Source organism: Meles meles, chromosome 4 (genome assembly GCF_922984935.1).
Source record: "Meles meles chromosome 4, mMelMel3.1 paternal haplotype, whole genome shotgun sequence".
In the NCBI taxonomy this organism is placed as follows: domain Eukaryota; kingdom Metazoa; phylum Chordata; class Mammalia; order Carnivora; family Mustelidae; genus Meles; species Meles meles.
In genome coordinates, this window is record NC_060069.1 from 87004062 (window position 1) to 87030193 (window position 26132).

General features: G+C 36.5%; 1 protein-coding gene across 3 annotated transcripts in view; it reads right to left on the reverse strand.

Moving 5' to 3' along the window:
* RNF13 (ring finger protein 13) overlaps positions 1-26132 on the reverse strand; it is a 154178-nt gene that overhangs the window by 123706 nt on the left and 4340 nt on the right. For 2 of the 3 annotated variants that reach the window (XM_046002847.1, XM_046002846.1), the window contains exon 2: positions 3844-3973. The exons of the other annotated variant lie outside the window; for it this stretch is intronic. In XM_046002847.1, coding sequence (XP_045858803.1) covers positions 3844-3957 — 114 coding nt within the window. In that variant the 5' untranslated portion in view covers positions 3958-3973. The remainder of the gene's footprint in view (positions 1-3843; positions 3974-26132) is intronic. 3 annotated transcript variants of the gene reach the window in all.

Here is a 26132-nt window from a genome sequence, read left to right on the forward strand (position 1 = left end):
ATGTAGGATTCGAGCATATGAATTTGGTCACTGAACCTAACTATTCTGTTACCTCTGGGATAATCACCTGGTAGTACACCTGGAAGCCAACACTAATTCCGGGTACGTTCCTACTGTAACAATAACTCATACTTACAGAGTGCTCTATAGTTTACAAAGGGCTTTAGAGTCATAAAGGCTTTTTATATCCATTATCACGATGTGTCATTTAATCTCTTAATTAAAACACCTTTCTCTAATTGACTCAAGTGTTAAACTTGAGAAAGTCTTAATTGCTCCAAGACCAAAGACACTATTGTAAAATAAAGAAACTGATCTAGATCAACATAGACCAAAGGAAAAGCACAAATGTGTGCAGGCAGTACTTTTTTAAAAATTGTACTTTTAATATCAGGAAATGGAAAATCTACAACTGTACTAAGAACTTTTTTTTTTTTTATCACTTCCTATTACTGAGGAGTTTCACTTTTTTGGCTAAAATTTCAGAAATAAAATTTCTACCTTGAACAACAATACTTGCAACACTGGGATTGGAATAAGTTTTGTCACTGAGCAGACCCATTTTGAAATTGCATCATCTTTCCTTAACAGCAAAACACAGATTGTTTCGGGGCGCCTGGGTGGCTCAGTGGATTAAGCCGCTGCCTTCGGCTCAGGTCATGATCTCAGGGTCCTGGGATCGAGTCCCACATCGGGCTCTCTGCTGAGCAGGGAGCCTGCTTCCTCCTCTCTCTCTCTCTCACTCTCTGCCTGCCTCTCTGCCTACGTGTGATCTCTTTCTGTCAAATAAATAAATAAAATCTTTAAAAAAAAAAAAAAAAAAAAAAAAAAAAAAACACAGATTGTTTCACAATGACTCTTAAAATCACATTGTTTAAAAAGAAAAAGATACTGCAGGGCACCTAGGTGGCTCAGGTGGTTAAGTGTCTGCCTTCGGCTCAGGTTATGATCTCAGGGTCCTGGGATCGAGCCCCACATCAGGCTCCCTACTCAGTGGGGAGCCAGCTTCTCCCTCTCCCTGTCTCCCTTCTCTCTCTTTGTTTTGACTAAATAAATAAAATCTTAAAAAAATAATAATATTCCTGTGATGAACAAGATAAACAAACATCTTTAGCACAAAAGTGCTTTTCAGTATTAGACAGTGGACTGCTCATGAAATTAAAGAATGGCTACTGTTAAAATTCTTGAAGCGGAAAATAAAAGTATTCCTTTCTGGAATCCCATCCGGTTATTGCCACATAACAGTTTTAATCTACCTCTTTTGAAAAGGCCTTTTCTTAACCAAGTTTCTCCTTCAATAGCAGCCTGAACAGAAGGTTTAATTTAATTTAGAAAGTAACAAATGCTAACAACTATTGAACATTTATGTTATCATGCTATACACCAGACAGGTGTTCACTTATTTAATCTTTACAAACACCCTATTAAAGATGGACACTGTTTTTATCATCCTCATTTTACACATTGGCCACAAAATTCAATGGCCAAAAATAAAAGCATCTGAATTTTATCTTTTCAAAAGCAGTATCCTAATACCAGTCCAAAATGGACCAACCTAATGCCCAACTTATTTAAATGTGCAATACTATACACTCGATTTCAGGATCCTTTTATTCAATTAAAAGGAAAAGCTAACATTTTCTGGCTCTTGACTCACTTCCTTTTAATGCTTGTGTTACCACATCGAGTTCCTCTGCCTTGATATTTAGTTCCCCTTTTTCTAGTTACATGCCTTCACAATCTACTCTCCTCTAGCTATTTCTGCATCATCAGCCTTCTCTCCTTTAGTGTCAACATAAAAACCCCCATTTAAGCAGCTCCCATGCAGACGGTTCCTTCCCTAGATGATATCAACATACATTCCACACATTTCCTTGCCTGAAACACAAGGAACACTGTTGGCAAAGACTGACTGTACTTCCATACCTAATATTTTTATTTTGTGTCTACATTAAAAAGAAAAAAAAACCCACCTCAGGCAGTCTCATACACTACTCGAGGTAGTGGGTGAAGGATGAGGAGAATGATAATTATAATGAAGATAAAAAAGATAAAACATTTACTATGTGTTAGATACTATTCTAAGCAGTTTATCTTAATTATCATCACATCATACCAGTTTACAAATAAAGAAACGGAACTACTTAGAGTGGCTAAGTAATTTCATTAGGATCACAAAGCTGGTTAAGTTCCCAGAGCAGGCCACTGAAACTTATTTAACCCACCAAAGCTGAACCTCAAAATAACAATCCACTTCAGGTAAAAAGAAAAGAAAGAAAAGAAGGAGTGCCAGATGTTACAAATAAGAGAGGAAGGGGAGGGGAGAATATGTAAGAAATCCAAGGAGAAAAGGGACACACAGAAAACTTCATTCCCTGATGAGTCCATAAATCCTCTACTTCATTTCAAAAGTCATTCCAAGAATATTCCAAGGACTTTGGGGACCAATTTAGAGGAAAATTTGTACGTCAATGGACTCTTAGTCCTTAAAGGTTCTACTTTTACTCCATCTAGACTGTTCTAGACTATTCCAGAAAAAATCTAAATCAACCAGTTCCCTACTAAAGAGGGTAACAAGGGTGACAAATTTTATAGGAATTAGAGTTGCTATGATTCAAAAGTCAGGGTATAGAAACCAGCCTGGCTCTCCCAAATTCTGCAATGATCCTAGACACTTCCCCAAAAACTACAGTATACAGAGACAAGGCTGAAGACCACATGAAGCTCTGGTCAGCAACAATTCTAGCCCTTCTGTTTCTAGAATGACCTATTGTCATTAAGCAAATCGCTTATACCCAGAAATTAAAAATAATAAATCTTTAGCATAGTACCTAGAGTACAGATGTACATGTACACACACACACACACACACACACACACACACACACACACACACACAATTCTTCCTTTTCTGGCTTCACAGAAAATATAAACTTCCCAGGGTACAGGACAGTAAGACAATCTAGAAAAAACTACTAAGGTTTTGAGGAATAATAATCTATAAAAACTTTTTTTTTTTAAGATTTTATTTATTCACTTGACAGAGATCACAAGTAGGCAGAGAGGCAGGCATAGAGAGAGAGAGGAGAAAGCAGGCTCCCTGCTGAGCAGAGAGCCCGATGTGGGGCTCAATCCCAGGACCCTGGGATCATGACCTGAGCCGAAAGAAGAGGCTTTAACCTACTGAGCCACCCAGGCGCCCCTGTAAAAACTTTTCTCAAAGATTGTTGTGCTTCCCTTCTCATTACTGTTAATCCAAGCTTGAAATTTTCTATAATCATCTTATATAATTTTTTAAAAATATCATTATCAAGGTCATTAGAGCTATACTAATTACCAAGGAAAAAAACAGTAAGATTCTACACAAACACACAGCATGTAGACACATGTGTGCTTGAGCACTCCTGAGAGTGTACACACTCTCAGGAGCAACATTTATCAGGTTCTTATTGTTTGTGAGATCTTACATTAGATATTAAGAAATACAAAGATGGGTAAAGTCCTAAACTTTCAAGTAACAACTATGTGTACAGGCCTGAATGTTCATGGGTAAATATCATTTAGGACTTTTTTTTTTTTTTTTTTTTTTTTTTTTTTTAAAGATTTTATTTATTTACTTGACAGAAAGAGGTCACAAGTAGGCAGAGAGGCAGGCAGAGAGAGAGAGAGGGAAGCAGGCCCCCTGCTGAGCAGAGAGCCCGATGCGGGACTCGATCCCAGGACCCTGAGATCATGACCTGAGCCGAAGGCAGCGGCTTAACCCACTGAGCCACCCAGGCGCCTTTTTAAAAGCTTTTCTCTGAAGGATGCTTTTTAGACATGAATAAATTTTACTGTACTTACTGCTAAAATGTCTGCTTCTACGGGTAGTAGGTTTAAGAATGCAAAGAGCTGGACAGTCAAGATGGTATAGACCTGCGTGGCTGACAGCATGAGCATCCCTATGGAGAGCAGCATCTCGCTGTAAAAACACCTGGAAGAGAAGTAACAATGAGCTCTGGTACTTTGTCCTTGACAACAAGTCATTTCATATGTTAATTCCTGATGTCCAAAAATATCTTCACTACAAACATGGGTTAACATGAAAATTGGGCCTATTTCAAATTTACACAGATGTGGACATTTAGGTAAACACCCAAAGTTAGTCAACAACTACATAACTCATGGTGACTAAGTTCTGTGTTCTAACCACAGAACAAATGTCCTCCCACAGTTCTCAGCATGCAGTACAGTTTGTCTACTAACTCTGTTATGAAGGGAACTAGATTTCAATCTAAATAAGGACTTAAAAACACTTTACAATTTTTATAATTTTAAGGAATTTTTATACTTCTTTGAATATAACTTAACTTCTCATGTAAATTTATTTATTCTTGCATAATGTACCCACTTTAGAGAATGTAAAAAAAAAAAAAGCCATATATTATAAAGTAATATGTTTTGCCCTTCCCTCTTAATATATACTTTTTTCCCTCTCTACATCCTAATGACAATAGTGCTGCTACCTTTTCCAACCTCATCCAATTTTCTACATGAGTCCTTACCCTGCAGCAAAAAGATCCCATTAAGGACTAAACAATAACCAAGTAATAAGTATTAAAATTCTCTTGGTAGGCCTCAACTATTGGTATAACATACTTTTTTAAAGATCAGAACAGGGTGCCTGGGTGGCTCAGTGGGTTAAGCCTCTGCATTCGGCTCAGGTCATGATCTCAGGGTCCTGGGATCAAGCCCCACATTGGGCTCTCTGCTCAGCAGGGAGCCTGCTTCCCCCTCTCTCTCTGCCTACTTGTGATCTCTCTCTGTGTGTCGAGTATATAAATAAAATCTTAAAAAAACAACAACAACAACAAAGATCAGAACAAAGTTTGCAAAGACAAGAACATTTATAATGAATTATTTTATTAAATACCACCAACTCAAGTAATACCAATTTTGATAATGATTACTATTGATAAAGCTCTGTATTTGGAGGATACCATGCAGACTCAAACTGTGTCTCTTTGACACACACTGAAAGAGAAATACCTCTGAATAATTCTTGAACTACCTTCTTACAAAGCCAGTACGATCAAAGAAGAAATAAAGCTGAAAATATGTCCAATGTATAGCTCTATTCCACAGAGACAGAAAGTACATTAGTGGTTGCCTGGGGGGCTGCAGGTAGGAGTCAAGGGAGGGGTGGAGGGCAGCTAGCTAGGAATGGGGAATGACTGCCCATGGGTATGGGGTTTCTTTTTAGGGTCATGCAAATTTAGATTGTGCTGATGGTTGCACAACTCCATAAATATATAAAAAATCACTGTGCTGGGACACCTGGGTGGCTCCGTCAGTTTAAAGCATGCCTTTGGCTCAGGTCATGCCCCCAAGCGGCTGGGATTGAGCCCCACATCTTCTGTCCCTCTCGGCCTGCCGCTCTCCCTTGCTTGTGCTTGCTCTCTGAAAAAACTGTTTAAAAATCATGCTGGGGCGCGTGGGTGGCTCAGCGGGTTAAAGCCTCTGCCTTTGGCTCAGGTCATGATCCCAGGGTCCTCAGATCGAGCCCCGCATCAGGTTCTCTGCTCCGTGGGGAGCCTGCTTTCTCCTCTCTGCCTGCTTGTGATCTCTGTCTGTCAAATAAATAAATAAAATCTTTTTAAAAAATAAATAAATAAAAATCATTATGCTGTTCACTTTAAATGGGTAAAGCCTATGGTGTATGAATTAAGTCTATAATTTTTTTTTAAATATAAATTTGTTGATATTAGTTTCCTAGGTAAAATATATAAATATACCTCTGTGCAGAGAAGAATTAACATAGCAGGCCTGAGGCTACTATCCCTGGAAAAACCTGCTTGCAGGGTTGGCCCTTCACGGGCATCTGAGAACTAGATTTCAGGAGGGTTCCCTTCAGCCCCGATAAGAACGGCTCATTGTGTCTGAACTCTGCAGTGTGGTTATGTAGCAAACACATTTTCTTTCTAGGAATCTGAAATTTTGAACATGCTAGGCAGAGGGTGCCTACAGAACAGTCCCCAGTAGAAACTCTCGGCACTGAGCTTCCCTGGTAGACATTTCACATGTGTTGTCATAACTCAGTGCTGAGGAATTTAGCATATCTTCAATGGAGTCATATAGGACTCTCAAAGCTTATATCCGGTCTTCTCTGGACTTTATCCCTTTGCTGATTTTGCTTTGTATTCTTTCACTGTAATAAATCATTGTTATGAGTACAACCAGATGCTAAGTCCTGTAAGTCCTTCTAGTAAATCACTAAACTTGCAGTAGTCTTAGAGATCCCCAACACAACCACCCTAGATAATTTCTGGCCAGAAATCATACCATAAAAAATATGCAAATCCCTATAAAATAAGGCATGGTTACTACTAAACCTTGTTAGAAAGAATAAATATGCAGAATGTTGACTACCAACCTGTTTGAGAAAGTTAATCTGCGTAAGAACTATGACTTTCTTTGTAAAGTTCCGGAATTCCCAGCCAACTTTGGGAATAAGGAGAGGGAAAAACAGTTTAGAGGAAAAATAACTCTAAAGGTATAATAACTACAACAACTATTACTGATGACTAAGTGTCAGGCATCTCTCTAAGCACATTATCAAGTTAAACTCATCTAAACCTAACATCTCCCTTTTCATAGATGGGGAAAACTTAGGTATTGGTAGGTAACTTACTCAAGGTCAAACAATAAATAATGGCAGAGCCGGGTTTCAAACCCTGGCTGCTTCCAAAAGCCATGCTCTAAATGCCAATGAACAATAACATCAATAATCAAGGTTGATGTTCAAGAGGTAATGACCCTATGCTTAAACAGATACTCAAGGGCATCAAACCAATGCTCATGGCACAACAGTCACTAGATTGTTTTCTTCTTTTACTCTGGATATGAAGGGGAGGAGAAGGCTGGGAGAGAGGGTTTGCATAGGTGTATATTTAACAATATGCAGTGAGTTTGGTTATACTTATTTTTGCTTTTATTGCCTTTAAAAAACACACACACACATGCTGGAGTTTTTATAGTCTATTTACAAAACTAGTTCTTGTTCATTGCAGAAAATGTACAAAAAATTTAAATCACTCAATCACCAAATTAAGGAATAACTAGTGTCTATATTTTAATGTATAAACCTTTCATTCTTTTAGTTATATGTACATTCAAATATATATTTGGCAAAATTGGGGATATATGATATGTACATGTTGTTTTATTAAATATATTTTTTTTAAGTTTTTTTTTTTTATTTGACAGAGATCACAAGTAGGCAGAGAGGTAGGTAGAGAGAGAGTGGGAAGCAGGCTCCCCACTGAGCAGACAGCCTGATGCAGGGCTGGATCCCAGGACCCTGGGATCATGACTTGAGCCGAAGGTAGAGGCTTACCCCACTGAGCCACCCAAGCGCCCCTTGTTTTATTAAATGTGTTCTTTTCAGTTCATTTATTGCAAATATTTTCCTCCTTCATTAAACTATACTTGAAAAAATTAAAAATTTCAAACCCTGTACCATAACATCTCCTGGACAACCACTGCAGATAGCAGTCCAAGAGGCTCTCTGGGGCTTCCACACCTTCTAAACAAACATTTTTTTTAATGTATTTCATACACTGGATTTCCACATATGACTGTTTATACAAAATGAAAACTACTGGTTTAAAACACAGTTGTATAATGACGACATGTCATTCCATGTAAATGTGCTATAGCTGATTTAATGGGATTTCTATTGGAAATTTTTTTTTAAAAGATTTTATTTATTTGACAGAGAAAGATTACAAATAGGCAGTGAGGGAGGCAGAGAGAGAGGAGGAAGCAGGCTCCCCACTGAGCAGAGAGCCCAACGCAGGACTCGATCCCAGGACCTGGAGATCATGACCTGAGCGGAAGGCAGAAGCCCCAACCCACTGAGCCACCCAGGCGCCCCTGGAAATTCTTTTTTACCATTATAAACTCTGCAATAAATACTCTTGTAATTAAACCTTATAGGCACACCCCTAGTTTTTTTAAGTTCATAGAAGTGAGTAGCAGTATTATAACTGTGGCAAGAAATAGGAGATCCAGTATTTGACAGACCCAGGTTTATGTTATTAGTACTGACACATACAAACAGTATGATTTTGAGACAAAAAAATTACTTCATCTGTGAAAGCAGATTATTTAGGATTTAAAAAGACAACTCTGGAATAAATACAAAAGTACATATAAGAACTCAACAACAGTGGAATATAAGAAGACAGTTTGGGTGGTGCTGCCAAAAGACAAAAGAGGAAATAGTAAAGGAGAACTACAGTTAGTGGAGGTGAGTACAATTTGGGAATTTTTTTCACTTAATGTTTGTGAAATACTCTGGTGGACATGTAAACAGATAGTGTTAAACAGAAGTCAGGAGTTCTACCAAACCGTAGAGATTTAGGAATCATCAACAGATAGGTGATAGATAACTAAAGTGATCTTTTTTTTTTAAATATATATTTTATTTATTTATTTGACAGAGAGAGATCACAAGCAGGCAGAGAAGCAGGCAGAGAGAGGGGGAAGCAGGCTCCCTGTCGAGCAGAGAGCCTGATGCGGGGCTCGATCCCAGGACCCTGAGACCATGACCTGAGCCAAAGATAGGGGCTTAACCCACTGAGCCGCCCAGGCACCCCGATAACTAAAGTGATCTTAATGTAAAAGCAAAAATTAAAAAGAGAAGAGGGTTAAAGAAAAGTGAAGAATATCTAAACTTAAGGGTCCAGAGAAAGATTAATTTCACAGAAGTCAAGAAAGAAAAGAATTTTGACATCAATGTGGGGGAAGGCAGGCAGACAACAGAAGTAAATGATAAAGAAGTGGCAAAAAAATCTAAAATCTTCAGAGTCTGCCCAACCTAAACAATTTTATTCCCGAGTAGTCCAACAGGTATCCTTGCTCTGATCAACTCACAACTTCCAAGAATGTACCCTGCTATCACCAGCTATCTTCATTAATGTTATCCAGAAATTTAAAATACACTCCACTATCTTCAAGGAAAACTTAGGAGAAAACTAAGACTTCTATGCCATCTTATGCAAAATTTTACATGTAAATATGCACCATTTCTGTAAAAAAAGATAAAAGATCCATGGTTATTGACACATCTTCTAGAAAAAAAAAAAAATCACACACACACAAACAAAATCACACAAATCTCTAAGAAGTCTTCCAGAGAGAAAGGTTAATAAGCTTAAATCCTTCAATGCTTTCTCGTAGCACTTAAATTACTGGCTTAAGATATAAACTGTCAAATTGTATTATTAGGCAACATTTATTATAAAAAGGACTTCCTAATTTATGAAAAGCATGACAAGTGAAAAAACTATAAGCTAATTATAAAAGTTTGTCACCAAAACAAAAATATTCGCTGAAACATTCTTGAAATAAGTGTGACCCTTAAAGAAATGTGGAAGTTATTCATGGGCTATTACAAAAAAAATGGTTCCTTTCCTCCAGGAGACTTTCCTAATGCTGCTTTGATATATACCCACACATGCTTGTCTGTCACATCCTGTATACTTAGTTGAGTATAAAAGCACCTGGATGAATGTAAGGTTCTCAGTGAAGATATATGTTGATATGCTATCTTCCCAGTCCATATTTTTCTACAAAGCTAGTGGGACCTGGTGTCAGGTTATGCCCAATCATTTGTTGAAAGTGTTAAGGTCAACCAGAACCTCTCACTGTTCGTGCAGAGTAGGTATTGTACCTTTCTTTCCCGTTACAATACTCATCAGCCTCTGGTTTTTTAATTAACTCAACTACTGCAGCCTCTATAACAGAATTCAATAAAGTATTGTTTGTTGTGAATTTATTACCCCCAAATAGAACACAATTTTACTGAGGACATTTCTTTAGAAACATGTTTAGAAAAAGCATACAGAAAAGCCTTGTAATAAAATTGAACGCACCACCTTGACCCCTCTGGCCAACCAAGTAGTCTAAGTTTTAGGAAGCACTTTTAGTCTGTGTGATTAAACATTTCTTAGTATATCTATAGATCATGCATAGGGAACTAAACCCTGTTATACAACCTGCCCCCGCTACGCCGCCCCCCCCCCCCAGGCACCAATATATAACCTCCAGGTACCGCAATGTCTGTAGCTGCACACAAGAAGTGTTATAGACCACTGTACTCCCCTTTTACTGATTAACTGCCCTAAAGTTCCTTAAAAATCTCTGGGCCAGGCAGAAACCTCAGAGTTGGTTTTTGGACAAGAGTCAGCCTTCCCAAGGCTGGGGACACACTCCCCAAGTGGTGGGTGTCCTGAATAAAGTTCATTCCTTTTCTAACCCCTCCCCAAGCTTTTTTTTTTTTTTTAAGATTTTATTTAGTTATTTGAGAGAGAGTAAGAGAGCATGAATCGTAGAGAAGGGAAGAGGGAAAGGGAGAAGCAGACTCCCCGCTCAGTGGAGAGCCAGACGCCGGGCTGGATCCCAGGACCCTGGGCTCACCCCTTTTTCCAAGTTTTTAATTTAAATTCCAGCTAGTGGAGTGCCTGAGTGGCTCTGTTGGTTAAGTGTCCGACTCCTGATTTCAGCTCAAATCATGACCTTAAGGTCCTAAGATAGAGGCCCACATCAGGCCTCCATGCTCAACACAGAGTCTGCTTATCCCAGTCCCACCCTCCCCACCCCAGCTTTCATGAGCTCACTCACTTGCTCTTTCTCTCTGAAATAAATAAATATTTCAAAAAACTTAAATTCCAGCTAGTTAACATACAGTGCAATGTGGGTACAGAAGTGATTCATCACTTAACATACAACACCCAGTGTTCATCACAATCATACTCCTTTCCAGTCAAAACTTCTCTCTTAAGTATTGGCTTTTCAAGCAACAAGCAGCTGAACTTGGGTTTTTTGGTAACAGAATCTTGCTAATTACAAATACCTACCTCTTTTCTCCCATCCCACCCTCTCTCGCCCTTTCCCTAGCTTTCCCTGCTCTTTCTTCTCTCTCTCTCTCGATAATTACCAAAAATAGAACATGACTCCATATTCATTCTACATATTCTTATAATCAGAATAAGGCTGCATTTCTTCAAAGGAAGTATATAGTAGAGAATATGCTAGAAATCCTTGGGAACTACCAAGCAAATTTCTTAGAGGTAGAGCCATCACCACAATCTCTGATTATATCTAGTTATGCCTACTGCTTGACATGTCATGTCAACAAGCACATGACTTGTCATGGTGCTATTTAATTTGGTTTGCTAGGATTAAGGATTTTTGTATCAATATTCATAAGAAATACCCGTCTGTAGTTTTCTTGTAGTACCTTTGTCTGGCTTTGGATTCAGAATAATGCTGGTCTTATATAATGAGCTAGGAAGTATCTCCTCCTCTTCAACTTTCTGGAAGAGTTTAAGAAGGATTGGTATAAGAACACCTGGGTGGCTCAGTGGGTTAAGCCTCTGCCTTCGGCTCAGGTCATGATCCCAGGGTCCTGGGATCAAGCCCTGCATCAGGCTCTCTGCTCAGCAGGGAGCCTGCTTCCTCCTATCTCTCTGCCTGCTTCTCTGTCTACTTGTGATCTCTGTCTGTCAAATAAATAAATAAAATCTTTAAAAAAAAAAAGGATTGGTATAATTCTTTTTAAAAATATTTGGGAGACTTCACCAGTGAAGCCATCTGGTCCTGAGCTTTTCTTGCTTGGGAGGTTTTTAATATTGATTTGATCTCCTTACTAGTCATATAATATATTCAGATTTTCTATTTATGACTCAGTCTTGATAGCTGTGTGTTCCATGTCAACTAGGTTACCCAATTTTTTTGTTTTACAGTTGTTCATAGTATTCTTTCATAATCCTTTTCATTTCTGTAAAATTGGTAATAATGTTTCGGCTTTCATGTCTGATTTTAGTTGAGCCTTCCTTTACTCCTTAAATCTAGCTAAAGGTTTATTAATTTTGTTAATGTTTTCAAAGAACCAACCCTTGATTGTTACTTTTCTCTTAGCCTTGTTTTACAAAACCTGAGCACCCTGTCTGGCACGTGTTCTTGTTGTTATTATCTGTTGTTGTTATTATTATCTGTTGTTATAATTATCATCTGTATGATGATGATGATGATGATAACATCTGTATGGCCAAACAGAGCAAAGATGCCAGTTACTCCTCTAATGCTCATCTGGTATTTGCAAAATTTAAAATTTAAAAATTAAAAACGTCCCCAAGCATCAAAGTAAATCTTAACCTCACATTTAAATCTGTGACACTACTATACAATTCATCTGCACAAAATTGCAAAATTAAACCTTCATTTTACAAATGGAAATGCATTTAATAAGTGGTTAAGGGCAACAACTTACAAGAAATTCCCTTTCCAAACAACTTTTTATTCTGAAGATGACTCACATTCAACTAGTTCAATGCCAAATAACACTCATGAAACAGCTAATCATCTCCATAGGAAAGCCTCTGAATAAGCTCATACTCTAATGTTTTCAAGCTACTTCTCTGAGCATGACCAGCACTCCAAAAATGGACCAAAATACTCTGTTGCTAAAATAATGGTAACCTTTCCTAATTTGCCAAAAGATTTAATGGATAGTAATTTCAATTTGCTTTTCTCCATAAATGTATTTTATATTGTAAAATGCATCAAAAGAACATATGCTATAGCAAGTGCTAACAGGAAAAAATAAGTGAACAGCTAGTTAACTACTTTAGTGTAAAATCTGTAATAGCCAAATCATATTTCATAAGATAATTATTTTTTTAACAAATGTGCTAATGGTCATGTACATATATTGTATATATATGGTACTATAATGTTTCCTCTAAAATACTATAATTGCTTATTGTATGAATTGAGAACATCAATAACTTCACAGTGTTCCCTTAAAAGCATCATGACTTCCAAGAGTTTTAACAACTGGGAACTACTAATATAAATTAAATTCCCATAAAGGATGGCTTTTAAAAAATGGTTGAGAGGCTGTCATGAACAAAAGTGTTACCAAAAAAAAAAAAAAAAAACCAAGGCTTAATTAGCTTTTTAAGCAAAAATAAGATGCCTTATAGTTCTTTGCAAAGAAATCATAGGTTGCCCATCTAATTTCTCTAATATGAAGCCATCCAAACTCAAAGCAAGCCTCATCTAAGATTTTTAACCATTACCGTTAACCAAAGCAAAAATTTTGGTTCCAGGACAATGCTTTACAATTTGATTTTTCCAACAAATGACACAAAATGAACAAATTCTTAACTTCAAAAGGTTAGTAAATAGCAAAACATCAATTCTTTCCAACCTCAGGGCCTCATACAAACTATTCTCAATGTTTAGTATGTAGTCACATTGGCTTTTTTCCCCAGAGAAACAATACTTTACTCTTTCCCTCAAAATATCAACTATAATAGAATCAAGAATATTTCTACTGTTAAGTAACAGAATTGATGTCCTGTCCTTCCACAACATATACCCTTAGTCTTAGGCAGAAATAAACAATGAGTTCTCCTTTTTTATATGAAACATTATTGAGCATTAGGCATTAAAATAAGAATTAATTGTGGTATGTACATATAATTCTCTACACCAATGAAAATGAACAACAGCTATATAACATAGACAAATTTCACAACAATAACCCAAAGCCAAAGAAGCCACAAGGAATGCAAACATAATTCCAATCATATGAAGTTCTTTAAAAGACAATGGAGATGAGATTATGCAGAGATTCACATTTAAGAAGTAAAAACAAAGAAAAATGAGGAAGTTATCATAAAAATAAGACAATGGGTACCTCAAGGGTAAGAAAGAGGAGTGTGATCAGGGAAAGTGTGCTTCTAGTATGCCACCAATATTCCCTATATCAACCTGGGCAGTGTGGGGAATTTGCATTATCATTATTGCTTAAAACCACACATAAATGTCTAATGCACTCTGTTTCTATAATTCTAGCAATTTTTTTTAAAGATTTTATTTAATTATTTGACAGACAGAGATCACAAGTAGGCAGAGAGGCAGGCAGATAGAGAGGGGGAAGCAGGCTCCCCACCAAGCAGAGAGCCCGATTTGGCGCTCTATCCCAGGACCCTGAGACCATGACCCTAGCCAAAGGCAGAAGCTTAACCCACTGAGCCACCCAGGCGCCCTAATTCTAGCCATTTTTTAAAAGGAAAAAAAAGAGAGAGAGAATAAAGCAGGCTGCCATTTAAAACAAGATCTTTTTGTTTTGTTTTTCTGGCTACATGGAAAAGTTAAAAGTTGGCAAGTAGTAGCTTACCGAGATCACATTCAAACTAAGTGAATGAACAAATAAGCAACTGTTAATATCCAGACTCATATTCAACCCCAGTTACAGCTTCTCCTTCAGTGGACAGGAGATGGTATCTGGTAATGTAGATTACTCATATTATTAACATGTACTCCAGTTGCTTATCATCAAGGAAGTTTGGAAAACATGCTTTAGTCCAGAACAGCACTTATCACTGGGCTCTGTGATAACAATTTTAAACAATGTCCCCCATTGAATCCTTATATCAAGTCAAATTTGGAAAACACTGTTCTCATATATTGGCAACTGGCATACCAAGTCATTATTCATAAACTTCAAGTCAAAGAGATATGCAGTAGAGGGAGCAAATTAGAGGTAGAAAAAAAAAGAGAAATAGGAATGCTAACAAAAATACACTTCATAATTCTCTCAAATACCACCGTTGTCACCAATGTCATAGGTTGCCAACCCATCCATAAGCCACCCAGCAAACAAAAAAAGACAATAGACAATGAAATTGCTTTCATGGATATCAGAGTCTTAGGAACCATTTAAGGAAACATGACAGGAAGTTGTTTTCTACATCATCAAAAATATCATGCTCAGTATATACTTCGAAGTATCAATCTCCTGAACCAAAATGTTTTTTTAGGATGCTTCACACAAAAGTCACCACCATCACTATAGACAGATCAGCAGAGAACTTAATTTTAAGCCAGGTACTCTGCTGAGTATCTGACAGGACTATTTTCTCATCAAAACCTCAGAAAAATCTTCTCAAGTAAGACGAAAAACAAATAAAAATGTATAGGAAAGTATCAATTTGTGCTATCATTCCAGTTTCCCTATTTTAGGGGACTCAATATCTATATGTACTAGAGACTGACTGAATAAATGAACCAATTTCCAAACCCATTATCTTACCCCCCACCCTCCTTAATTTATGCAGAATTTCTGAACAAAAAGCTGAGCATGCCCAATGACCCACAGAGTTTAGACAGTAAGCATGAAATCTGGCCTACTATGTTAATTGTGGAGAAGTATGGGACACCAGATCAAGTTATACTATTCCTCCTGATAACTGTTTCCTTAAAATATCTCCCCAGGGGCACCTGGGTGGCTCAGTCGGTTGAGTGTCCAACTCTTGGTATCAGCTCAGGTCTTGATCTCAGAGCCACAAGTTCAAGCCCCACTTTGGGCTCCATGCTGGATGTGGAACCAATTTAAAAGAAATAAAATTTAAAAATACCACCCCAGAGCTCTACTCCTGCTGTTCTTTTCTGTATACCACACTCTTCCTCGGCAAACGCCTGCAACCTGCCTCTGTACCCACCATGCCTTACTTCTTAGTCTCCTTTATGTTTTTGTTTTTTTTTACTTCTCATAATTTTCATTACTTTCTATCATACTACAGTTTCCTTAAATGTTATGTTTATGGTTTAGTATCCATCTTTGCTGTAAGACTGTAAATTCCTCCAAAACAGGAATTTCAATTTACAAATGTATCACAAGTATCTAAACAGTACATGGCACGCATTATGTATTTAATATTCGTAAAATGAATGCACACATGACCTCTCAGTATTATCTTCTACCGAGCCTCTGAATGTGGCCACCCCCTAATCATGGTTTTAAAAAAAAAAAATTAAGACCTTAACCTTAAAAGTATTTTATGTGTATATCTAAAAAAATGAGTAAATATTATAAAAGAAAACAATTCGTTAATGCATATAAACTCTGAGTGGTGGAACTCTATATGGTTTTTATTTTCTTTATATTTATAAATCTGCATGTTTTAAAACTAAAAAAGTCAAGACTTTTCTAAAAGTCTATTTATATAATGTATACCAAACAAAAGCCTAAAAGAAAATACATGGAAATCTTAACGAAAATCCATTCCACTTGTTCAAGTTTTCTAAGTGTGCATTACTTTCATACCAAAAAAAGTTAACGAGCAAGCAATAAGGTCTTACACTTCACAAGTCTATTCATGATTTAAAAATGAAATGATTTCTTGTGAAGTGAAATGTACAATCAAAAAGGTGTGAAGCAAGGACATATCTTAAGCCGAGAGTTAAATTCTTTGTTATTTCCTCTCTGTAAAGCGTTCAAAATGTTCCATCCCATGCTATAGTCCTTTCAGATATTATTGCCATGAAGTTCAAAAGTAGCAGCCATTTGGGCTCCAAGGAATGTATATGAGTTAACAATAAATCACTATGAACCACAGGTAACAGCTTAACTATGAAGACATGGATTGCGAGCACCCCACTTCCACTGCCAAGGAGCTCAGCACTGTGCTCACAACTAAAAACATGACCAAACCAATACCAAAACTTCAGATTTTTAGGTCTAGCTCCTGGAACTCTCCAGGGATCAATTTTCTAACAGCAGGGGTTCAATTATGAGACAAACTATAAAGTAAAATAAACAATGTTTGACAAAAGTAATTAGTAAACGTTGACGGAGTAACTATAAAGATATTGGTAAGAGGTGGCAAGGAGAAGGAGAGAAAGATTCCACATTTTAAATATGTACAGTTTATGTCAATTATAAGTCAATAAAGAAGTTTTTTAATTGTTTAAAATGAATGTAATTATTAACTATGATGGAAAATATTTTTTCCCTTTTTTCCCCCTCCTCTTTTTCTCCCCTTCTTTTTTTCCCTTCATCCCCTCCCCAAGGCCAGGGTTTCTCATTGGAGAAGGTATGGTTGCAGCACACTAGAGAGAATTTCACCAGAGTTGGTCCAATGTTGCCAGGCAAGTAGGAACAATGCTTCGGAGTGCAGGCAAGCTGAGGCTGGTAGGCAGGTGTGCAGAGGTACTTAGGACACTGCCATAGGCACAAGGCCTGGAATGCACAGTATCCATGTCAAGAGAACTTCAGCAAACAATTCCCTGAGGTAAAGACAAGCCAAGAATGGTGGGCGCATGTGCAGATACCTTCAGTGCCAAGGCACTGAAGGCATGAGGCCTGAGATGCAGGACATCCACTTCTGAAGGGCTGTGGCAAAATAGATACCAGGTCTAAACTGAAGCTGCAAGATCACGGAGAGCCTCTGTATTTTGGGCACATGGCTAAGGCAATCACCAGATGTCCTCAACCACGTGGACTGCTGATGGACCATGCAACAAGGGCAAGAAAAGGAAAACACAGGTAACAGGAACAAGGAAGGAAAAAAGTCCCTTTCCCTAGTTAAGTTCCCTTTAGCACTCTGTCCCCTCCAGAGTCTAATAAAGCTTAACATCCTGCTCTTTGTAAACGAGAAACACTCAGAGTCCAGTCCTTTATTGTGGAGCAGGTATTGACGGGACAGTTTGGAGCCGAAAGAAAATAAATTGGTAACTGACATGGTTAACTTTCTGTTCAAGACAGTACTTAAATAAGGCAGTGTTTCTCTCACTTAACAGGAGAAAAAGGAAAATAAATATATGGCCATTAGCATGTTATTAAGGCACAGAATCTGAAAGAACACCTACAGTCTCTTTGAATTATCTATTTTTTAGACTCTTATCCATGTATGTTTTAAAATAAAAGTGTTTTCAATTACACGATTGTTATGTTTATCAACTTCTAGAGGCTGCCCACATTCTCTGACTGGTGGGCCCCTTTCTCCACCTAGAAAGCCAGCAATGGCAGAGGATACCTTTCACATCACATTATCCTAAACTCCTCTTCTGCTTCCTTCTAAATACCATACCTGGATAATCCAGGATAATCTTCCCACCCCAAAATCCTTAACCATATCTGCAAAGTTCCTTTTATCACATAAGAGAATATGTTCACAGGTTCTAGGTATTGGGATGTGGACATCTTTAGGGTCACTGTTCTGTCTACCACAATAAGTATTCCATTTCTCAAACTTTCAAGTTATATCATTACGGAATCATAGGTTACTATTTGTTCAATGGGTTATAAACTGCTAGACTAATTATTTTGATGCCTAATTGTCCCCAACCTGGCTCACACTGGCTTTTATGTCTTTTTTATAGGTCTCCATCATTCTTGAGCCTTCCTTGTTTTCTGACTAGACTTTGCAGTCTCATCTTATAGTTTTCTGCCTCTGCCCTAAAACCAGCCATTTATTTCTTCAAGGTAAATATCCCTGAATGTAAGAATCTTACACTGAAGTATTTGGTGGATACAGAGCATCAGGTCAACAACTTACTCTCAAATGATTAAAAAAAAAAAAAAAAAAGACCTCTATATTATTCTTACAACTTTTCTGGAACCTTGGGATTACTTCAAAATAAAAAAATATACATTATTTTAATCATGCCTTCCAAGGTTCAAAATAAGTTTTTTGAGGCTTTTCTAAATATTAGTACAGAGGATTGAAAATTTATCAGCTATAAAAATCACTTTGGGGGTGCCTAGGTGGCATAGCTGGTTTAGTGACCAACTCGGTTTCAGATCGGTCATGATCTCAGGGTCATAAGATCAAACCCCGTGTCAGGCTTAGTGTTCAGTCTGTTTGGGATTCTCTCACTCTTTCTCTGCCCCTCCCACTCCTTCTCAGCTCATTCTCTCTTCCTAGAAATAAGTAAGGAAATCTTTTTTTTTTTTTTTAAATCACTGTGGTTTCTCTCAGAAACCCTGACAAATTGAATTTAACTTTTAGAGTATAACTGCAAAGACTTTAAGGAGAGTTGTAACATAGGAATCAAGGTTCTAATCCTGGTTCCATTGTTCACTGACTTAAGTTAATACCCTTGTAATTAGCCTCTATTGTTTACATATTATTCATCACATTACTATCTAATAAAATGTTAGGGTTTTTTTTCCTAATGCTAAAAATAATGTTCACTGGAAAGCATAAAGAAAATATTGAGGGGAGCGTGGGTGTCTCAGTCAACTAAGTATCAGACTCTTGATCTCAGCTCAGGTCTTGATCTTGGGTGGTGAGTTCAAGCCCTATGTTGAAGAGAGAGGAGACAAGAGAAGACAAGGATTGATTACCATAATGTTAATATTCACAGATAACATTAGTGTTTGTCCTCGTGTGTTGCAGTTAGTTCTCAATGTTCGTTTTAATATATCCTTGATCTCCCGAACACACTTTGAGTTCTTCCTCCTTACTGCCACCCAGTTAATCCACAACGACCCTCAGCTCACCCAACATACAAGACACAAAGGCAACAACTTTATGATATACTTCATAACCAGTTGCCAGAATTTCTTAAAATCTAATCCCTTATTTTATACCATTCACTTTATTCACAATGGTTCTGCTTCTCTGACCCAACCATGAGTGACAATATTTTTTCCACACATATTTTTACATCATTTGTATCATGTTATATTATGACTTACATGCTTTTTAGCTGAAAGTTATATCAAACATTTCTCCTTTGTAATAAAATTTCTCACAATATGTTAATTGTTTATTATTCCACTATATAGCTCAATTATGACTTTGCCTAACCATTCCCCAACTGTTAATATTAAGATTAATCCAACTATTGCAATTATAAATAAATCTATGATAAACATAAATATCTTCACACATTTCTGATTATTTTCTTAGGATAAAATCCTAGAAGTGGAATCACTACACCAAAGAAACATTTAAGACTTAATACATATTGCCTAACTGCCTTCTAGAAATAATGTTCTATTTACACTTCTAAATAAGTGTGCATTTCATTGCACTGATTATCCTTTCCTCATCTTAGTTGATGTTAGGTAAAGTTATAGAACACAAATTGCTAATGTTTATTGAATGATTACATTTTTGGCTATGTTTTTAGCCATTTTTTTAAATCCTCACAATACTATAATGGATAGAGGTTGATTTTACTATTTTTCCATAAAGAAACAGACTTAGATCAGTAACATAAAGTCCTTATAACAGTGCCTAACATATAGCAAGCGCCTTGTAAGTATTTGCTCTTATTTTTAAGTAACTTGCTCAATGACATCTCTTATATAGTAGAGCTAATAAATACAAGTCTGTGTCATGAAATCCCAGCTTTTCCAGGTGACCTGATTATTATATAAATTTGTATTGCTTTAATTACTTGTGAGGTTGAAACTATGTCTATTCATAATAAAATTTTAAGGCTAAATATTTGAAAACTTTCAAGAAAAACTGAGAAAAGTAAACTGATGTGTATTAATGATAATTTATCATTAAATTATCACATTAGCTTCCATTCCAATCTTATTTTTATTACTCATGGATCTCTAAACCAAATTCAGTGATAAGTCTGGTTTATCCCTAAGGCTTTCTCTGTAACATCACAACTAAGTCCCCTCCAAAAGCTTAAAGAAAATAAAATGTTCTATCTTCTATTATAATGGCCATGTATAACAGGATACCAGGAATTCACTAGCAGAATTAGAAAATCATTCAACACTATGCTGGAAGGAGATCCCAAACAATTCATATGTAGCAAAATCTCACATCAGAAAAATAAAAATTCTTTAATGTTCTACTTTTTTTTTAATTTTTTAATCACGTTCCAATTTCTAATCTATATGATTCAGTTCATATACGTAAAAAAGAAAGTAAATGACTATTAAAAGCAATGAACATTACACAAAAAAATCAGCTGTGTTTCTACATAGCAGCAATGAACAATCCAAAAATGAAATTAAGAAACCAGTCCATTTAGAAAGGTACCCAAAAGAATAAAATACCCAGGAGTAAATTTAATCAAGGAGGTGAAAGACTTATACACTGAAAACTATAAAACACTGCTGAACAAAATCAACAACTTAAATAAATAGAAAAATATGCCATGTATTAGGAAGACTAAGTATCGTTAAAATGGTAATACTGCTGAAAGCAATTCACAGATTAAATACATTCCCTGTCAAAATTCCAATAGCCTTTTATGCAGAAACGGAAGTCAACTCAGATTCATATGGTATTACAAGAAGTCCCAAATAGTCAAAACACTTTTGGTAAAAAAGAGAACAAAGCTAAAGGACTCACACTTCCTGATTTAAAAAAATCTTACCATAAAGCTACAATAACTAAAACAGTGTGGAATGGGCTTAAGGATAGACATAAAGACCAAAGAAATAGGAATTATCAAATATAAACTCCTACATCTATGCCCACTTGAATTTTGACAAAGGTGCTATGACCACTCAATGGGAAAATAATAGTCCCTTCAAGTGGTACTGGACAAGTGGATATTCACATACAAAACAATGAAGTTGTACCCCAAACTCAAAATAAATATAAAAATTAACTCAAAATGATTCAATGACCTAAATATAAGAGATAAAATGACAGAACTCTTATAAGCAAGTTTTCATGACCTCAGGTTCAGCAATGGAATCTTAGCTAGGACATAAAAAGCAAGAGAAATTAAAATAAATTGGGCTTCATCAAAATTAAAAACTTTTATGCATCAAAGGACATTATCAAGAAGTAAAAAGACAGGACACCTGGGTGGCTCAGTGGGTTAAGATTCTGCCTTCAGCTCAGGTCAGGATCCTAGAGTCCTGGGATGAGCCCCACATAGGGCTCTCTGCTCAGCAGGGAGCCTGCTCCTCCTCCTCACCACCCCCCCCCCGCCGCCTCTGCCTGCCTCTCTGCCTACTTGTGGCTTTATCTGTCAAATAAATAAATAAAATTTAAAAAAAAAAAAAAGGAAGTGAAAAGACAACTCATAGAATAGGAAAAAATGCTTTAAATAGTGTATCTTTTAAGAATCTAGATCCAGAAAGCATTTACAATTCAATAATAAAAAGACAAACCCAATTAAAAAATGGTCAAAAAAACTTAAACAGACATTTCTCCAAAGAAGATATATCCAAAGGGCCAATAAGCACATAAAAAGATGCTCAATCTCATTAGTCATTAGGGAAATGCAAATCAAAACCACAATGAGATACCACTTCATCCCAAAAGGATGTCAATAACATTAATTTTTAAATGGATAAGAACAAATGTTGGTAGCAATGTAGAAAAATTGGAACGTTCATACACTGCCAGTGGGTTTGAAGAATAGTTCAGCCACCATGGAAAAGTTCGGTGAGTCCTCAAAAAAGCTAAACGTAGGATGACCCAACAATTCCATTTCTGACATAAACCCTAAAGAAATGAAAACCAATACTCAATACAAATCCTTATATATGAATGTTCACAGCAACAATATTCGTAATAGCCAAGGAGCAGAAAAGAACTCGTGTCCAACAGATGAACAAATAAAGTGTAGTGTATATATACAATAACAATGACTTAGACGTAAAAAGGGTACACATATGACAAGGCTGATGCAGCAACAGGGTAGAACCTTGAAAACAGTATGCCAAACACAAAGGTCAGTCACACATGGTATGATTTCATTTCTATGAAATTTCTATAACAAATAGGAGTCATCCAGTAAATCCGGAGAAATAGAAAGCCTGTCAGTGGCCACCAGGGGGTAGGGGCAGCAGGGAATGGGGAATTACTGCTTAATGGGTATAGCGTTTCATCTTGGAGTGATAAAAATGTTTTGGAAATAGAAGTGGTAGTTGCACAACACTGTGCCACTCAATTATTCACTTTAAAATGGTTAATTTCAGGTTATATGAATTTCACCTCAAAAAATTTTAAGGCATTATTGTTTATAGTAACTGTTGGACGATTACAAGCAGTTCTTTTTTGAAAGTCGAACATGTAAATTACTAGCACAGTAACTAGGCCAATAAATTATCTTTCAACATTTTATGAGTTTTCTTCTTTAAAGATTTTATTTATTTGTCAGAGAAAGAGAGCACAAGCAGGAGCAGCAGAGGGAGAAGAAGGATCCCTGCTGAGCAAAAAGCATGATGCCAGACTCAATCCCAGGACCCTGGGATCATGACCTGAACTGAAGCTAGATGCTTAACCGACTGAGACACCCAGGCATCCCTATGAGGTGTTTTATATCTAAGCAAAGTAAAAATTCAATTCCTACTTACTCTCTCATTACTTGATTTAGAAATATTCATCTATCACAACGTGGTATTTCTCTCTGGAAGTCCATTCCCTCTCTAAAGTGTAACTACAGTCACATTCAGTCAAACTTCAACAAATTTCTAGCCCTTTAAGAAATGATTCTAAATCAAATTCTTAGAGCTGACCAGAAGTTCTCTTACTTCAATAAGAAGAGTATCCCAAAATTTGAGTTGTTTTTTTTTCAATTTATATTAATGTGGCTATGAACATTTAAATGTTCTAATATCCAAATATTACATAGCTACAGATACTCTAAAAGCACTGGTCCTCAGACTTTACTGAAGACTAGAAGAGTTAAAAGACTGATTTCCTCAAGTAAGACGCTATCACTGAAATAACGAATCCTCCTTGTGTATCACATTGAGGGTATGTGCTATGGGAAGTGCTGTAAATTGTGTAAGACTGATGAATCACAGATCTGTACCCCTGAAACAAATATTAGATGTTAATTTAAAAAAAAAAGAGGACTGTAGAGGTAGATATGCAAATGCCTAACCAGGTTACTTCCTGCATAAAATTCATTAACAGATTAAGTAACTTTCAAGAATAAAGTTCAAAACTAAATTGCAGCTTAGCAGACAAAGTTTTTCTTTTTTTTTTTTTTTTTTTTTTGGACAAAGTTTTTCATAAACAGACTCCAGCTTTGTCCCTTGCCATTCATTGCTCCTTAGTCTTTCTCCTCTAATCATACAAATTTCTTCTCACAGACCTTCATTTTGTAAGTGCCTTCTCTATGCCACCACAAGGTAACAAAACTAATTGTTCATCACTCCCATTATCTTTAAACTCCTTGAAGTTAGGGATTATACCTTTTCTGATTTACATACTTAGCACCTGGCAAAAAATCAAAGGCTGTTATAAAATTCAAGTATGAAAGTATGAAGAAATATTAAGAACCATTATTAGAGTCTAAAATATTGTGGCTTATTTTTCCTACATAATGGCAAAAAGGGAAACTATATATTAGGCCATATTTTGCTTTATTTTTTAAAATTATAATGCAGTCATATTAGTAACATAACTAGAAAACATTAAATTTGTAGACCCCTTTTTTTAAAATATCTACTTCATTAAGTATAAGTTTAGTCTGATTATTATACAATGAAAGCACAGGATCAGCTCTATTTTATCTTCATTAGTAAAATGAAACATTACAGCAATAAATATTTTATAAGTCTTAAAAGCAAATTTTTTAACTAAAAAATTCCAACATCATTTTTTATAAATGAGGAAATGAACGGAAAGGTATAGTTATGTATAGTCAACCAGCTAATTAGTGGGCAAGTCTGGTACACCCAGATTCCATTAATGTTGATGCTTACAACTGCAATATAATCTTATTTCCATTTCAACCTCCTAGGCAAGCAAGGCAGTGCAATTCACAGCACACTTCTCTTTCCCAATAGTCACTTTAGTGAGTACTTGGGTCCTTAATACTTGCTACATTTAGCTGATTCCTTTAAGATCTGGCCCCTACCTTTACACAATTCCATCTCCCTACCATAAACATTTAATGAATGCCTATAATTGTGTATTAAATATATCTAAGCCATTCCATTGAGAAGAAGGGGAAATGGGGAGACACACATGAGTAAGAATAACAGTCCCTTCTTTCAAAGTGCTCTACAGTATTAGTTACAATCTGATATGCACTCTTATTTAAAATTATGTTTTGAGGCACCTGAGTAGCTCAGTTGGTTAACCAGCCCCACTTTTGATTTTGGCTCAGGTCATGATCTTGGAGTCATGAGATCAAGCCCTGCGTTGGGCACTGCGCTCAGCACGGAGTCAGCTTGTCCCACTCCAAACACTCCTCTCCCCTCTCAGGCTCTCTCTAAAATAAAAAAAGTCTTTTAAAAAATTATGATTTTATAAATACATAGTATAAGAAAGACCTAATTATTTTCTATTATTAAAAGACCTTATTTGTCCCACTAGAAGATAAGGTCTATGAGGGAAAAGATTGCTTCTCTTCTGAAACAGTAAGTGTGAGCATTGCTAGGTTTCCAAAGTTTTTCCTTCTACTACCATCCCAGGACACAAAATTTCACAGGGAAAACAATGGGTACATCACTATCCAGTGAGAAATCTGCATTTCTGAGGACCTTCAGGAGTTACATCACTCCTATGAAACTGATCACAGAAGGGGGATTGCCTTAGACCACCTCCTCACAATGGGCTTTTCCCTTTTTATGGAATACATAAAACTCCCAGCAACCAATGTACATTCACAAACATCCAAAAAACTCAGCACTGAAACTAAAATCCCTATCATAAATTCTCCTTCTAACTTCCCTTCCCCAGAACCTGTTCTTCATCATAATCTCCTTATTTCATAAATAACATCACCACTGTCCCCCAAATTTGTCTTAGGCCCATACTCAGGTCAGTTCCCAATGTTGATGTCAACATTTTCCAAATCTATACCGTTCCTTACAATCCCACCATCATCACTTCTTGCCTCAACTACTATAATTAAACTCCATGGTATTCCTACCTCCAGGCTTAAACTCCTTCACTCCACTTCTGTTTCAGATGCTTATCTATAAAGAGTGCTTCTTTTCAACTTAGAATCATATATAAAAGCCTTATTATGGCATTTAAGATCTCCATACTCTATATCAATCTACCTTTACCAGCCTTTTCCTTAAACATACAACCTTGGCAAATCGTCTCTGCTTTCCTATCTCTAATCTCTGTGCTTGGGTAGCATCCTTATGAAGAACTATCTTTCTTCTTCCATCCTCCTCCAACTGCTAATAACCTTTCAAATGAGCATATCCTCAACATAAAAGGAAAAAGACTGAGGCATGTATGAGTTATTGAACACATTCTGTCCAGTCCTTTACAAATTATCTTAATCCCCACAAAAACATAATGGCTTAATACTGTATTTTTGAAGAAGGAATTGAGGAAACAGAAGGCCAATGGAACTTAGCCAAGATCATCTAAACAAGCAAGAAT